Source organism: Dasypus novemcinctus, chromosome 22 (assembly GCF_030445035.2).
Source record: "Dasypus novemcinctus isolate mDasNov1 chromosome 22, mDasNov1.1.hap2, whole genome shotgun sequence".
In the NCBI taxonomy this organism is placed as follows: Eukaryota; Metazoa; Chordata; class Mammalia; order Cingulata; family Dasypodidae; genus Dasypus; species Dasypus novemcinctus.
The window spans coordinates 43,359,807-43,375,216 of NC_080694.1; the positions used below are offsets into that span (position 1 = coordinate 43,359,807).

Genomic DNA, 15,410 nt, shown 5'->3' on the forward strand with positions numbered 1-15,410 from the left:
GAAGGAGGTTCTGATACATGTGACAACATGGATGAGCCCTGAAGACTTCATGTTGAGTGGAATACACCAGACACAGAAGGACAATTATTGTACGATCTCACTGATATGAAATAAGCAGAATAAGCAAATTCATAGAGTCAGAACCTAGAATATTGGTTACCAGGGGATGGGGTTAGGGAATGGGAAGTTAAAAGCTTAAATGTACAAATGTATTTGGAACAACGGAAATGTTTTGGTCAAGGATAGTAGTAATGGTAGCACAGCATTTGCATTTTAGAACCTGGAAGAAGTGAAAAGTGGCTTTACATACTAAAAAATACAACACTACAGTACTGGCATTTATAATACCCATATGGTTACCTTTATTGGAGGTCTTTATTTTTCTTTATGCCACTTTATTGATACTTTCATATTTTTCATTCATTGTTCTTGTGATGTCCTTTAGTTCTTTCTCCACATTTTCCTTTATCTCCTTCAGCATAATGAGGATCATTTTGTAGTCTCTGTATAGTATGTCCAAAACCTGTCCTTCTTTATAGATGGTTTCTAGATTTTTTCAATTTCCTTTAGATGGACCATCATTTCCTATTTCCTTGCCTTTTAATCTTTTATTGCACACTGTAAATTTTAATATTTTAAAGTGTTACCTCTAGTATTTAGTCCCTGAGCTGTCTGTTCTTTAAGTTTGTAGCTAAAGTAGCTAGTGATATGATGGAGATTTCCTTGAGTGCCAGGAGATAACAAAACAAACCAGTGCAAAACATGCCTTTCAGTTATTGAAAATTGGCTCTGTACTGGCTATCACTCTACCACAGAGTTCAGCCCTCCTGCCAAGAAGATCAGCCTGAGGTAACTACAAAGTGTAGAATTCTCTTTGATTTTTCTGACCCTATGTCTTGTTCTGGGCTTGCTTGCTCATAGCCTTAAGAATTCCCCCATTTACAAAAATTCAAATGCCCCACTACTCCCTATGAAATAAAATTTCCCCTCCTTCTGAATGCTCTATTGAATAACTTAAATCAGGTAATTCTTTGCCACATGCAACTCTGACTTGTTTCTTACATTGCTTTAGCTGTCCACAAGCTGCTTCTGCCTACAGGGAAAGTTCTGGGAGAGTAAACCTGAAATGACATTCCTGGTTTAGTCTTTCAGGCTGTTGGCCCAATAGATTGGCACCAACATACAGGCACCACAGAAGGCACGTGGGGTTCCTCTGCTCCCTCCAGAACAGGGCCAGGGACCCGCAACTGGAGCACAGGCTGTGTCCACATTGTGCTGAAGGGGTGAGGGAGGGTCCAGCAAAGGTGAATGAGCTTCTCCTACAATTTTTAAAGCTGCAGTTTCTTCATCAGCCCTCTCCTAGTTACTGCAAACCTTTAACTGTTTTCTGGAATTTTGAGGAAGATGGCTCTGCTAGTTTTTGCTAGCTGTTCAAGGATTCAGTGGGAGAATGGCACTATGGGGCATCTTACACTGCCATCTTGGTCTACCAGAAACCCCAACTATATATTAGAATTAGTAAAATAAGCATCCCATTATGCTGTTATTCATGTGTAATTCCAACATGATCATTAGAAATATGCCTTTGGCTATACTCTTAACTCACATAACAAGGCCTCTGGCATTATAGGTATCCAGCATATGAAAAACAGAACAGGATCTATGGCCGGTTTGTAAAAGTGCACCCTGTTTTTCTCACTGGGGTTTATCATAGCTATCTGGAATATTATCAAATATAACAAAAATAACTCTCCTTCATTACACGAAGAGTTATAATGTTTAGGTAAAATAATATTTGAAAAGGTTTGGTGTCAATACTCCAGTTCTTAAACTTACTCTTCTGTGTTTTATGAAAAATACCTTTTAAGATATATTATAGTAAAAATTGAGGGAGTAGATGTGGCTCAAGCAGTTGAGCACCTACTTCCCACAGAGGAGGTCCTGGGTTCAGTTTCTGGTGCCTCCTAAAAACAAAACAAAACAAAAAAACAAATAAGAAGCTAACAAATGAAAAAACTAACTCAGGAGAACCAATGTAGCTCAATGGTTAAGTGCCGGCTTCCCACATATGAGGTTCCAGGTTCAATCCCTGGTCTGGGTACCTCAAAAAAAAATTGCTTATTATTTTTATCACATTTCTGCAAATCTAGAATATTCTATTTAAATGACATGGACCAAGGAATAACTCATTGAACTGATAAGGAGTTGCTGAAAAGAGTAAATCTAGAAGAATGGAAGTTTAAAAATATATATTGGAAAGCGGACTTGGCCCAGTGGTTAGGGCACTGTCTACCACATGGGAGGTCCGCGGTTCAAACCCCGGGCCTCCTTGACCTGTGTGGAGCTGGCCCATGTGCAGTGCTGATGTGCGCAAGGAGTGCCCTGCCATGCAGGGGTGTCCCCACGTAGGGGAGCCCCTCAGGCAAGGAGTGTGCCTATAAGGAGCGCCGCCCAGCACAAAAGAAAGTGCAGCCTGCCCAGGAATGGCACCGCCCACACGGAGAGCTGACACAACAAGATGATGCAACAAAAAGAAACACAGATTCCCGTGCTGCTGACAACAACAGAAGTGGACAAAAAGAACACGCAGCAAATGGACACAGAGAACAGACAACTGCAGGGCGGGGGGAAGGGGAGACAAATTAAAAAAAAATACATATCCCCCCAAAAGATACATATACACACATTATATGTACATATGTTAGCACAATTAAGGAGTTTGTATTTACAAACATAGTGAATAAAAGAGGCATCCAAATTGGAAAGGAAGAAACAAAACTTCCCTATTTGTAGATTACTCAATCCTATATACAGAGAATCCTGAAAAATTCACAACGAAGCTACTAGAAGTAAAGTTATGGGGTAAAAGTTCAACACCCAAGAGAAAGTAGTGTTTCTAGACACTAGTAATGAGTAATCTGAAGAGGAAATCAAGTAAAAATTCCATTTACAATAGTAATTAAAAGAATCGAATGTCAAGGAATAAATCTAACCAAGGACATAAAGGTGTAGTATACATAAAACTACAAAACAGGGAAGCGGACTTGGCCCAGTGATTAGGGTGTCTGTCTACCACATGGGAGGTTCTCAGTTCAAACCCCGGCCTCCTTGACCTGTATGGAGCTGGGCAATGCACAGTGCTGATGTGCACAAGGAGTGCCCTGCCACGCAGGGGTGTCCCCCGCGAAGGGGAGCCCCACGCACAAGGAGTGTGCCCCGTAAGGAGAGCTGCCCAGCGCAAAAGAAAGTGCAGCCTGCCCAGGAATGGCGCCGCACACACGGAGAACTGACACAACAAGATGACGCAACAAAAAGAAACACAGATTGCTGTGCCGCTGACAACAACAGAGGAGGACAAAGAACACACAGCAAAATGGACACAGAGAACAGACAATTGGGGGGGAGGGGAGAGAAATAAATAAAAATAAATTTTTAAAACAAAACAAAACAAAGAAACTACAAAACACTGCTAAAATAAATCAAAGAAGACATAAATAAATGGAAGGGTATTCCATGTTCATGGATTGAAAGACAAAATACTGTTAATATGTCAATTCTACCAAAAGCAATTTACAAATTTAACACAATTCCAATCCAAATTCTAACAGCCTTCCTTATAGAAATGGAAAAACCAAGCATCAAATTTATATGGAATGGGAAGGGGGCCCAAATAGCCCAAGCCATCTTGAAAAAGAAGAATGAAGTGGGAGGACCTATATTTCCCTATCTTAAAATTTATTACAAAGCCACAGTAATCAAAACAAAGTAAAAACAACAACAACAATAACAACAACACAAAAACAAAGTGGTACTGGCACAAGGACACACACATGGACCAAAGGAATCGAATTGCGAGTTCAGAAATCAACCCTCACGTATACAGCCAACTTATTTTTTTAAAGAAGTTGTAAGTTTACAGAATAATCATGCATAATGTACAGAATTCCCATATGTCATCCCTCTACCAATACCTTGCATTGTTGTGGAACATTTGTTACAGATTATGAAAAACATCATCAGATTATTACCACTAACTGGTCCACAGTTTACATTTGGTATATTTTCCCCATACATCCCCTATTACTAACACCATATATTAGTTATAGTTTAAGAGATGAAACTCTCATTTTTGTACTTTTAACCATAGCCCATCTTCCTCACATTGTTCATTGTGTTAAACAGTCCCATGCCTTGCCTTGTACAATCTATCTAAAGTGTACACTCAGTGGCTCTCACTTTCATCAGAGAGTTGTGCAGTCATCACCTCAGTAGATTTTTGTATGTTTTCTTTAGTCCAGAAGAAAAAATTCCATACCCCTCTATTATTGACCCCTAGTGTTGATAGAGTACCTTGACATCAATACAAGAATATTACAATACTACTGTTAACTAAAGTCCATAAATTACATTAATTGTATTTTTCCCATGCATTACCATATTCTTATCACCTTGTAATAGTGACATACATTTGTTCCAGTTCATACCCGAATAGTCTCATATTTATACTATTAACCACAATCCTCATCCACCTCCAGATTAACTGTTATTCAGTCCCTAGATAATCTCTAGCTTTCTTTCAATTGACATTTACATCCCTACACTTCCTCTTTCAGTCACAATCCCATTTATAAACCAGTCATGTTAGTTATACTGTAATGTGTTATAATCGACTCTATCCATTTCCACACTTTTACAGTCAAGCTAATTAAAAATGTACATACATTAAGCCTCAGTAATCCTTTTCTCAACTCTCATCCTATGTTCTGGTAACCTATACTCTAGATTTTAATTACATGTGTTTATTCTTCATATTTAGTTTATATTAGCGAGACCACACAATATTTGTCCTTTTGTGTCTGACTTACTTCACTCAGCAAAGGTAGACCCCTACCCTCATACCATATACAATAAACAGCTCAAAATGGATCAAAATATAAGAACCAGAATTATGAAACCCTTAGAAGGAATGCATAGGAAAGTATATTCAGGACCTGTGGTAGGCAATAGTTTCTTAGACTTTATACCCAAAACACAAGCAACAAAAGAAAAACTAAATAAGTGAGACCTTGTCAAAATGAAAAACTTTTGTTCCTCAAAGGACTTTATCATGAGAGTAAAAAGACAGCTTATAGAATGAGAGAAAATATTTGGAAGTCACATCTCTGATAAGGGTTTAATACCCAGAATATAAAAAGAAAACCTATAATTCAGCAATAAAAAGACACATGCCCCAAATAAAAAATGGGCAAAAGACTTGAATAGACATTTCTTCAAAGAAGGTGTACAAATAGGCAAAAAGCAAATGAAAAGTTCCTCAATATCATTAACCATTAAGGACATGCAAGTCAAATCTATAAAAATATCATTTCACATCTACTAGAATAATGGCTACTATTTAAAAAAATGTTAAATTACAAGTGTTGAAAAAGATGTGTACAAATAGGGACACTTATTCATTGTTATTGTGATTGTAAAACGGTGCAGGCACTGTGGAAGACAGTTTGGCTGTTCCTCAGAAAGTACAGAATTACCATATAACTCAGCAATACCACTTCTGGGTATATATACAAAAGAACTGGAAACAGGGACTCAGATATTTGCACACTGATATTCATAGAGGCATTATTCACAATTATCAAAAGATGAAAGCAACCCAAGTGTTCCTCAACCAATGAATGAATAAACAAAAATGTAGTATATACATACAATGGAATATTACGAGGCCATACAATAGACTGAAATTCTGATACAAGCAACAGCATGGATGAACTTGAAGACATCAAATTGAGTGAAATAAGCCAGATATAAAAGGACTAATACTGTATGAGCTCACTGATAGGAAATAATTAGAATAAGGAAACTCATAGAGTAAGAAACAGAATACAAGTTACCTAGGGTCAGGTGCGGTTAGGGAATGGGCAGTTAAAGCTTAAACTGTAAACAGTTTCTATTTCAGGTGATGGAAAAGTTGGGTAATGGATGGTGGTAATGGTAGCACAACAATGTGAATGTAATTAACAACATTGAAATATACATATTTGAATGTGGTTAAAATGAGAAATTTTAGGTTATATATGTGTTACTAGAATAAAATTTTTTTTTAAACCATAGGACTGTGCAAAACAAACAGGGAATCATAATGTAAGTTGTGGAGACAGTTAATAGTACAATTATAATAATTTTCTTTCATCCATTGTAACAAATGTACCAGGCTAATGTGAGGTGTTACCAATAGGGAGTGAGGATTTATGGGAACTCTGTATTTTCTGCATGATTTTTCTGTAAACCTCCAACTCTCTAATTTAAAAAAATCATCAAAGAGCAGGAGAGACAACAAAAAAAACAGTGAAACTAGTTTGGCTGCTTTACACTTATATAAGTTTGAAACAGGTTTCAAGCAGTGTATCTTAAAATGACCGATGACACATGCTATTTCTTTTTAGGAACTGGAATGGAGAAAAGGGTAAAGCCTTCCTTGAAAATATTAACAATTTCTCATCCTATGAAGTATGACATGTGAAACAACCCCTAACTGCAATTTTAACTAGAGGAAAGTATAGCCAGCTGAGTATTTTTCTGATAACCCAAAATATCTCCTCATGAAGCAGCACTTCACAACTGATATTAAAAAGCATGACAGCTAACAAAAGGACAATGCTGGACACCATCTGTATTAGTCAGCCAAAGGGGTACTGATGCAAAATACCAAAAACCTGTTGGCTTTTATAAAGGGTATTTATTTGGGGTAGAAGCTTACAGTTACCAGGCCATAAATCCCAAGTTACTTCCCTCACCAAAGTCTGTTGCCACGTGTTGGAGCAAGATGGCTGCTGTCATCTGCAAGGGTTCAGGCTTCCTAGGTTCCTCTCTTCCCGGGACTTGTATCTCTCTGGACTTAGCTGTAGATTATCATGTGACCGGCTCTCTCTCATCAGGCTCAATTCTCTCAGGGATCAGCTGCTCTGCTCCTCTGTGTGCTTACTTTCCAGGCTCTAGCTCAAAACTCCAACCCCCCTTCCTTCTCTGCTGTGCAGTTTTCTCTGAGTCCCTGCCCACCAAGCAGGCAGGGATGCAACATCCTACTGAACATGGCCCAATCGAAGCCTTAATCACTGTTTAATCAAGTAAAAGTGAAATCTCTGAATCCAATAGAATCTAATATGCCCAGTGAGAGAGACCAGTTTACAAACATAATCCAATATCTATTTTTGAAATTCATAAACAGTATCAAACTGCCACACATCCATCCCAAAAAACAGAGTATCTACAGCTGCAAACAAGACAGTTCCATCTATCTGCCCCATGGGATTAAGCCCCCTCTCAATCAGAAGCAGAGTGGGCATCACCATCCCCAAATCCTCAATGAACAAACATAAGGTGTGAATGCAACTACAGTCTAAAGTACGCTTATTATTATTCTAGCAATGGAAGAACTTGTAACATTGATAGAAAGGTAGTGGTCACCAGAGGTTCTGAGCAGGGGGAGAGGGAAGAACTGGTATAACTTGGGGCATTTCTGGGACATTGGAATTGTCCTATATGACATTGCAATGAAGGATGCGGGCCATTATACATTTTGCCAAAACCTATAAAATTGTACTGTGTTACGTGTAAACTATAATGTAAACCACAGACCATGGTTAGTAGCAATGCTTCACTATGGGTTCATCAATTGTAACAAATGTACCATACTAATGAAAGATCTAATGAGGAAAAGTGGGAGTGGGAGGGGTGGGTCTATGGGCATTTCCCCCACCCACTCCCCCCCCCCCTTTTTTTTTGAGGTACTGGGGCTGGGGATTGAACCTGGGATCTCATATGTGGGAAGCCAGTGCTCAACCACTGAGTCACATCTGTTCCCCTCCCTATATTTTCAATGTAACATTTATGTAATCTAAATCTTCTTTCAAAATTAAAAAAAAAAGTCATGAAATCTGTATTTTTGACAGCCAAAAAAGCTGATAGCTTCAAGAGAAGGAGTCTTCCTTCTAACAATTTAAGGAAAGCCTCTGGAATAAGAAGAGAGAGGGTCAAGGTATAGGCTTGCTTCCTCTTTCTCACTACTATGCCTTGGAAAACTTTGCACAATTCCCCCAGAGACAGAGGAGAAAACCAGTTCACCAGAATGTGATTTTTCAGGAAGGGTGAAAATGGTCTAATTTTATTTTTGCAATATGGACACATTCTGTTTTCTTCTTCAAAGGCATGAGTTAATTTTTAATCTAACCCCTCAGTGTGACTGTCAATAAACTTTAACCCTGCCAAAAATGTAAATGTTCCAGTGAGTAGCAATAATACGTCAAATTCATAGATCCCATTGGGCATGCAGTATAATCAAATACTTCAAAGTATTTGGAAATAAACTCGAATAATTAACTCTTATTATAAAGTTTTGGTTTTTTTTTGTGAAAAGCTACTCTTGTTCTCTCTGATCAATGTCTTAATACTGGAGTCATTCTAGTCAAAAGAATCACTACCTTACTTCCCTTGTAAATTTCTTAATTGTCTACTATACAGGTGTATACTATATAGGCATATACTATATCTTTGCCACCACTAGTATGTTTTCTTGGGTAAATTTTTATCTTCTTTGAAACCCAATTTTCTCATCTGTAATGTACATATATTAATAAAGTCCTCACCTCTCCCAAAAGTTTTTTTGCAAGGCATAGAGATAATGTGTATAAAAATGAACTGAAAACATTTACTTTATTATTAACTATAAAATAACACCATATTTTCAGTGTGTTCAAATCATAACAAATGGCCAGAAAGACAACAAATGTATATAAAGTAAAAATAATTATTCAGCAAATTGGGTAATCTATTTTTATTACCATTATGATACTCATTTTTAATTTTGGCAAGAACTTAATGCTATAATGATATGTTTCATTATATAAAAATAACAACATAACATGGTCCCTTCTACAAATTAAAGATGCAAATATAGCTCTATAAATGCATAAACATTTTAATAAAAATGTAAAATTATAAATTTCATTGTTTAAAAATGACATAACCTGACCCCCTTCCACAAATGATTGTAAAGTGCAAAAATAGTTATAAAACTACATACACACACATTACCATTTACTAAAAAGTTACAAAGATATATGTGCATTGATGAGACAGCTATATTACTGAAACACACCTAAAATGAATTGTCATAAATACTTTTAAATGCATTAAAGGGAGACTGCTATTTGAAGGAATTGTCCCGAGAGTATTTTTGCAAAGCAAATGTTCATTTCCCAACATATCCTTTAAGGAAAGTAAATGAGATATGATGAGAAGAGTACTGCAGTAGTTAAGAGACCTAACCTTTGCTTTCTTGACAAATATTTTTTGAGCATTTATTATATGCTAGGCATCATTCTAGGTGCTTGAGAGACACTACTCAACAACACAGACAAAAATCTCTGTGCTCACGAAGCTTGCAGTAAGGTAGGAAGTGATGGACAAAAAACCCGTATTTATTAAAAGTTTAGAAATGCTATGCAGTAAGTAAGTTGCTAGAAAGATTTTCTGCTATGGATAAAACAGAGTAGCGTAGGGGACCAGCCTGTGTGAATATGGTGTGCCAGGTGCCAATTTTAAAGGGAACGACTCACGTAGGTCTCTTTATGATGTTACCATGAAGAAAGCCATACAGCTATCTTGGGGAGACAGCTATTCAGGCAGAAGGAACAGGGAGGGTAAAGGACCTGAGGCCTCATCTGATGCTAGCAAAACAATCCTGTGAAAAAGATAATATCTTATTTTGCAGTGGAGTAAACCACTGTGACTTAATCAAGGGGGATAGAGCCAGGCCTCGGAACCAGATTTCTTGACTCTTGATCCAGTGCCTTTCTTTAGCCATGGTTATGTGTTCACCAGACACAGAAGAAAGTGCCCTGTTCATTATCAAGCGTCATGTGACTGTAAGGTGCCATCATCATCATCATCATCATCATGCAGGGCAGTGGTGTGGTGTTGCTGTTATGTCAGTCAGGTCCACTGAAAATTCATGTTCCCTTCCCATGCCCTATTTTTCTCCTTTCTTCATTTGTGCTTCTTTTCTTGGATCATTTTAATATCATAGTATCAGCTAAATTACATTTCTTTGGATATTTGGTAAGGGAAAGTCATTATGCCTAGGAATTAAACTATAAAATAGAAACTGTTTATGATAACATGGGAAAGGGCTGAATGCAGGAATGGAGAGAATGTGGAGTCCAGGGATTCAGAGGCAGACAAATGCACTTTTCAAAAGAGGCAGGAAGGAAGGAGACCTTGGAGGGGTGGGGAGGGAGAGAAGGGGACAGAGCCTTTGAAATACATTGGACTAAGTCTCCCTAGCTTAGCTACTGAATGAAAATGATGATTCTGGCTTTGAAGAAAAGAACTTCAAGTAAAAAACTGCTGAAGACAAAGAGTCTATAAAAGAGGAAACCTTGTAGACAGGCAAGAATGGGGGAAGGGAGATAGAGAGAGGAGGGAAAGAGACTGAAAGCTATTTTCAAGTAAAATATGAGAATATTAGATGATCAACATTGTAAAAGAAAAAAGAATAAGAATCGGATTTCAGACACAGTAGCCTGAAGAGCTGGTGGAATTACTACACCGATAGGCAACAGAGAGGAGAGCCCGAAAGATGAGTAGCTTTCTTTCTGTCATGCCAGGTTTAAGGTGGCAGTGAGGTTCTTACGAGTGGAAAGGGTCTAGGAGATAACAGGTAAACGTGGAAGACAATGTATCTCTGTCCAATACGATAAGCTTCTAGTCACATGTGGCTACTGAGCCATCATCCAAATTGAGATGTGCTGTGAGCATATAATAACACTGGATTTCGAAGATTTCATGTGGAAAAAAGAAAATAAAATATCTCATTAGCAAGTTTTTATATTGATTACATGTCAAAATACTATTTGGATGATCGAGGTAAATAAAATATATCATTAAAGTTAATTTTACATCTTTTTACTTTTTAATGTGAATACTAGAAAAATACATGGCTTGCATTGTATTTCTTTTTTTTTTTAATTTTAAAATGAGTTTATTAAAGAATGTTCCTAGAAGGCAACAACTTTTGATTTGTCATCTAAAAAGTTATGTTGGCGGCGGACTTGGCCCAGTGGTTAGGGCGTCCGCCTACCACATGGGAGGTCCGCGGTTCAAACCTCAGGCCTCCCTGACCCGTGTGGAGCTGGCCCATGCGCAGTGCTAATGCGCCAAGGAGTGCTGTGCACGCAGGGGTGTTCCCCATGTAGGGGAGCCCCATGTACAAGGAGTGCACCCCGTAAGGAGAGCCGCCCAGTGCAAAAGAAAGTACAGCCTGCCCAGGAATGGCGCCACACACATGGAGATCTGATACAGCAAGGTGAAGCAACAAAAAAACACACAGATTCCCGTGCCGCTGGTAAGGAGAGAAGTAGTCACACACAGTGAACGGACACAGAGAACAGACAACTGGGCGGGGGGGGGGGGGGGGGGGAGAAAAATTTAAAAATAATAATAAAATTTTAAAAAAGAGGCTACAGAGTTATAAGCTTCTTTCTACTGGAGTTCTCTGATAGTACAGCACAGTGAAAAGTCCATTTTTTCCTATTTCATTCTATACTATTAGAGGCAGTTTGTTTTGTTTTTTTTCACCATCACAGGCTGCAATTTTCACTTTATCCACTTTAATAAGCTCTGTCACCTCTCTGAATTCAACTTCATTCAATACAAAAGTCACACATTATCGCAGAATCTATACATATTTAGAGAGTCCCGGAAATTGACTCTGTTCTGACCCTCTGAACCAATGCTGAGGTTATAGCCTTATCAAACTGAAGGAGAACTTGAAGGGCAAGTTGGGGGGTGATCTGTTGAGAATATATAAGCTCATCTAGGCTCTCCTGAAGACTGTTTCCCACAGTGGTATTTCTTTATAACTAACATGCCATGGCTTTGGAGGAAGAAACTGTTTTTCTTATTCAGGCTTGCATTGATGTCCCAGTACCTGAAGAGAAGGTGCTTCCCACAGCAGCGAGGTCAGAATCTGCACGGAAGATGCCTATTTCCCAACCACCTCTTCAGCAGCCACAGGGTACAGAGAGTAAGGCCAATGACCTTCTCTGTATTTCTTTTGGACAGTGCTAATCTAGAGCAATACTAGGTATCTATTAAGATCATATAAGGGTCATAGAAGAATGAGATGAACCAGAGACATCATACTGAGGTGTCTCAACCAAAAAGTTAGATAGAGGAGAAAGAAAAACACAAAAGCACTAAGCACTATGCTAGACGTGTTAAGTAAATAGTCTTATTTATTTCTCCCAACAAACTTACAGAGTAATATCATCTTCATTTACAGGTGAAGAAACTGAGGCCTAAAGAAGTTAATCTGCCCAAAGTCACAAAGTTAAATGTTGGTGTTGGAATTCAAACCCAGGATCTCAAGCTCTAAACTTTGCTACACTATCAATTCTAGAACAATTTATACTCTGCAGTTTTAAGTTGTTAGATTTTAAATGGTTACATTTGAACTAGCAATTTGCTAGTCTGCTGCATTGTCACAGTGCCCTGATATACAAGTGATGTCCTGACTAAGCAAAAAATACAAATGAGTAAGTTTGTAACTTTAGAATTCTGATTAGCTAGTGATGTTGGCATAGTACATCAGGTAGGGCCACTCAGTAAGTTTCCAGTGCAACTTCTTCCCCTTTATCACTGTCTACTCCTAAGGACCAACATCCCTCAAGTTGATGATACATATATGATTGTCCGTGGAATAACTCCAAACAGCAGGATCCACCCAGTTTTCTGAATACAGCTTCATTCAATACCAAAGTCACACAAATGGAACCAAAAGTTAAGTTTACCCAACTAGGAAAACTTAAAAACAAAATTTCACATTTCCTGAAATGCTATACTTGCAGGGAATAGAAAGAAAAAAGACTGGTAGTTTACTTGGAATCCAAACATTGCAAAATCTCTGACAAAAATAAATGGGGACCAAAAGAATAAGGTGTCTTTCATTTATGATATCTGGTTGGTTTAATTTCAAAGGCAAAATTATATTTCCTTCCTTTTTACCTTTAATTTCTGCTACGTATCTGGACAATACTGTAATCATAGAACCACTGAACATATACAGGCATAGCTGTTCTTACAACAGTTTTGGAAACTTGCTCATATAAATTTTATTAAGCAGCTTGCTCCAGGCAAATACTGAACTCTTGCCATAAATTTAAATTATGGTAATGGAAGGACAAAAGGAAATTCCAAGGGAAATATTTATTTTGGAATAAGACTAATAGAGACATCAAGCTGTTTTCTTTTTGAAAGACAGTGCATATTGGAACTAGATCCCAAGGGTGTCCTTCTGAACTGACCCATCAATTTATTTATGAACTGAACCCCTAACCATTTCCACCCCTCCCTCATTTATAAAAAAGTGAGATGATTTGGATTTAGATTTTTATAAACATCTCCTTGGAAGGGCCAAAGTTTCTGAAAAATATTTATGTAAAGAGGGAATATCACAATTGTACAGGGTAGAACTGCTTAGAGCTTGTACTTGATTTTGGCTCTTTCAGGTTTATTCCTATGATTTTTCTATTCAATTAAGAAGATATCCTTAGACTTGCTCCCTAACTACAATTTGTACTTATACTTTGGAACAAAGGTTCAGAGCCCTAAGGAGACAGCCAGTCAACTCTAAAAGTGCTTTGTCCACCTGGATGCCAAAGTGTCAAGATACTTTTATGATTGAGGGCCATCAAATGAGTCCCTTCTAGTCAGAAATCTCTCCCTCTCAAACTTCACTTGAGATGCTCATCACTGCACCTGTCGATGCTGGCTACACTGCTTTTGTACGTTAGTATAAAACACTTTGCTTTATTGGGTTGATTTTTAAAGTATTTATTGAGCATCTCCTGTGTGTCGGGCACTGGAGTAAGTACTAGAAACAGGGTAGTGAACAAAATGACAAAAATCTCTGCCCTGGGAAAACTCACATTCTGGTTGGGAAGACAGAAAGTAATTGTGGTAGGGTGGGAAAGACTGAAATTGTAGGTCAAGCGGCCAGAAAAGACTTCCCATATAATCAGGCAGATAGTGCGCACCTGAAGAGGCGAAGGGGCAAACCCTAGAACTGGTTGGTGTCATTTGGGGTGGGGGGGAAAAAAAAAAAGGAGATGAGCGTATTTTAGCAAGCCCGGGAAAGCACGCGGGAGGAGGGAGGCAAAGATAAAGCATGGGTCCCTGCAGACAGGCGCAGACTTTCCGTTTGGCACTGCACTTTCTCTCTTTGTCGTCGCAGAACCAGGCTCTGCTGCCAGAACTCGGGCGATTGATTCATCGAGGACTCGGACACACACCCCCCTCTCCCGGAGCAGAGGCGCGGCGGGGAGAGGGGTCGGTGGAAAGCACGCCCCGGAGGGCCCGGGTCCCGCTGTCCTGCGGGAAACCGAACCCCCGGCGCCAGTGTGCACGCTCGAGGGGGCCCGGGCGGGCGCGCAGACACGCCCCCCGCGCGGCAGGCCCGGGGCAGGGGAGGAGCGGGGCGCGAATCCGGCCGTTGGGGCCCAGGCGCGGCCTCTCCCGGGGCCGAGCGGGCGGCGCGCGGCCCCCGAGGGGACCCCCGGGCCGGGCGGGGGCGCCAATGCCGGCGGGAGGAGGCGGCTCGCCGGCCGCCCGGCCGCGTGCAACAGGGGGGTGGGCGCGGGCTCGGCGGGGCCGGGCGGGCCCCGAGCCGGGCTGGGGCGGGGGGGACCCCGAGACCAGGCCCGCGCCCCCGGCCCCAACGCCCAGCGCCCCTCCCCGCGCCGCGCGGCCGGGCCAAGGGGGCGGGGGGGCGCGACGCCCAAGCCGAGGCGGGTTCCAGCGCTCGAGCCCGCCGCCCCCTCGGCCTCTCCCGCCGCGGGCGGAGGTCGGGGGCGCCCCGAGAGCGAGCGGCGGCCGAGCGCGCGCCAGCCCCTCACTCACCATGGTCGGCGGCGGCGGCGGCGACGCGCTGTCCAAGGTAGCCCGCGTCCCTCTGGCCCGCGCGGCCGCGGCGCCCGCTCCCGTTACCCCCGCCCCCGCCCGCCCCGGCGCGCGCACGCCCCACCCCCGCCCGCGTCCGCCCGCCCCTCGGCGCGAGCCGCCCGCGCGGCGCCCCCCGCCCCCGGGCCTCGCCGGGCGCCGCGCGGGCAGGGGAGCGGGCGGGCGAGACCGCGGCCTCGCGCGCCCCCTCGCGGCCGCCCGGCTTCCCCCGCGGCCGCGCGCCCCCTCCCGGCCGGGAGGCGATTTGCAGGCACAGCTCGGCCCCGCGTTGGCAGCGGCCAAGTTCGCCCAGAGGCGCCAAGAAAGCTCCCGCCCCCAGGGCTCCATCGCGCCGTCGCCTGGCGGCCTTGACAAGAGTAAGAGGGGCTCAGAGAACACGGGCCTCTGGTCTGCTT

The 15,410-nt window shown here is 41.4% G+C and overlaps 1 protein-coding gene across 3 annotated transcripts in view; it reads right to left on the reverse strand.

The window, feature by feature from the left end:
* Nucleotides 1–15,075, reverse strand: part of ELOVL2 (ELOVL fatty acid elongase 2) — a 53,033-nt gene extending 37,958 nt beyond the window's left edge. The window contains exons 1-2 of one of the 3 annotated variants that reach the window (XM_071210968.1): nt 1,925–1,964; nt 361–618 (exon numbers count right to left, since the gene is read on the reverse strand). Coding sequence is in view for 1 of the 3 variants with exons in the window: in XM_058285223.2 (XP_058141206.1) it covers nt 14,956–14,958 (3 nt within the window). In the remaining 2 variants the exon portion in view is untranslated. Of the gene's footprint in view, nt 1–360; nt 619–1,860; nt 1,965–14,955 lie in introns of those variants that run through there. The other 2 variants (XM_058285224.2, XM_058285223.2) reach the window with 2 other exon arrangements.
* Nucleotides 15,076–15,410: the final 335 nt, after the last annotated feature.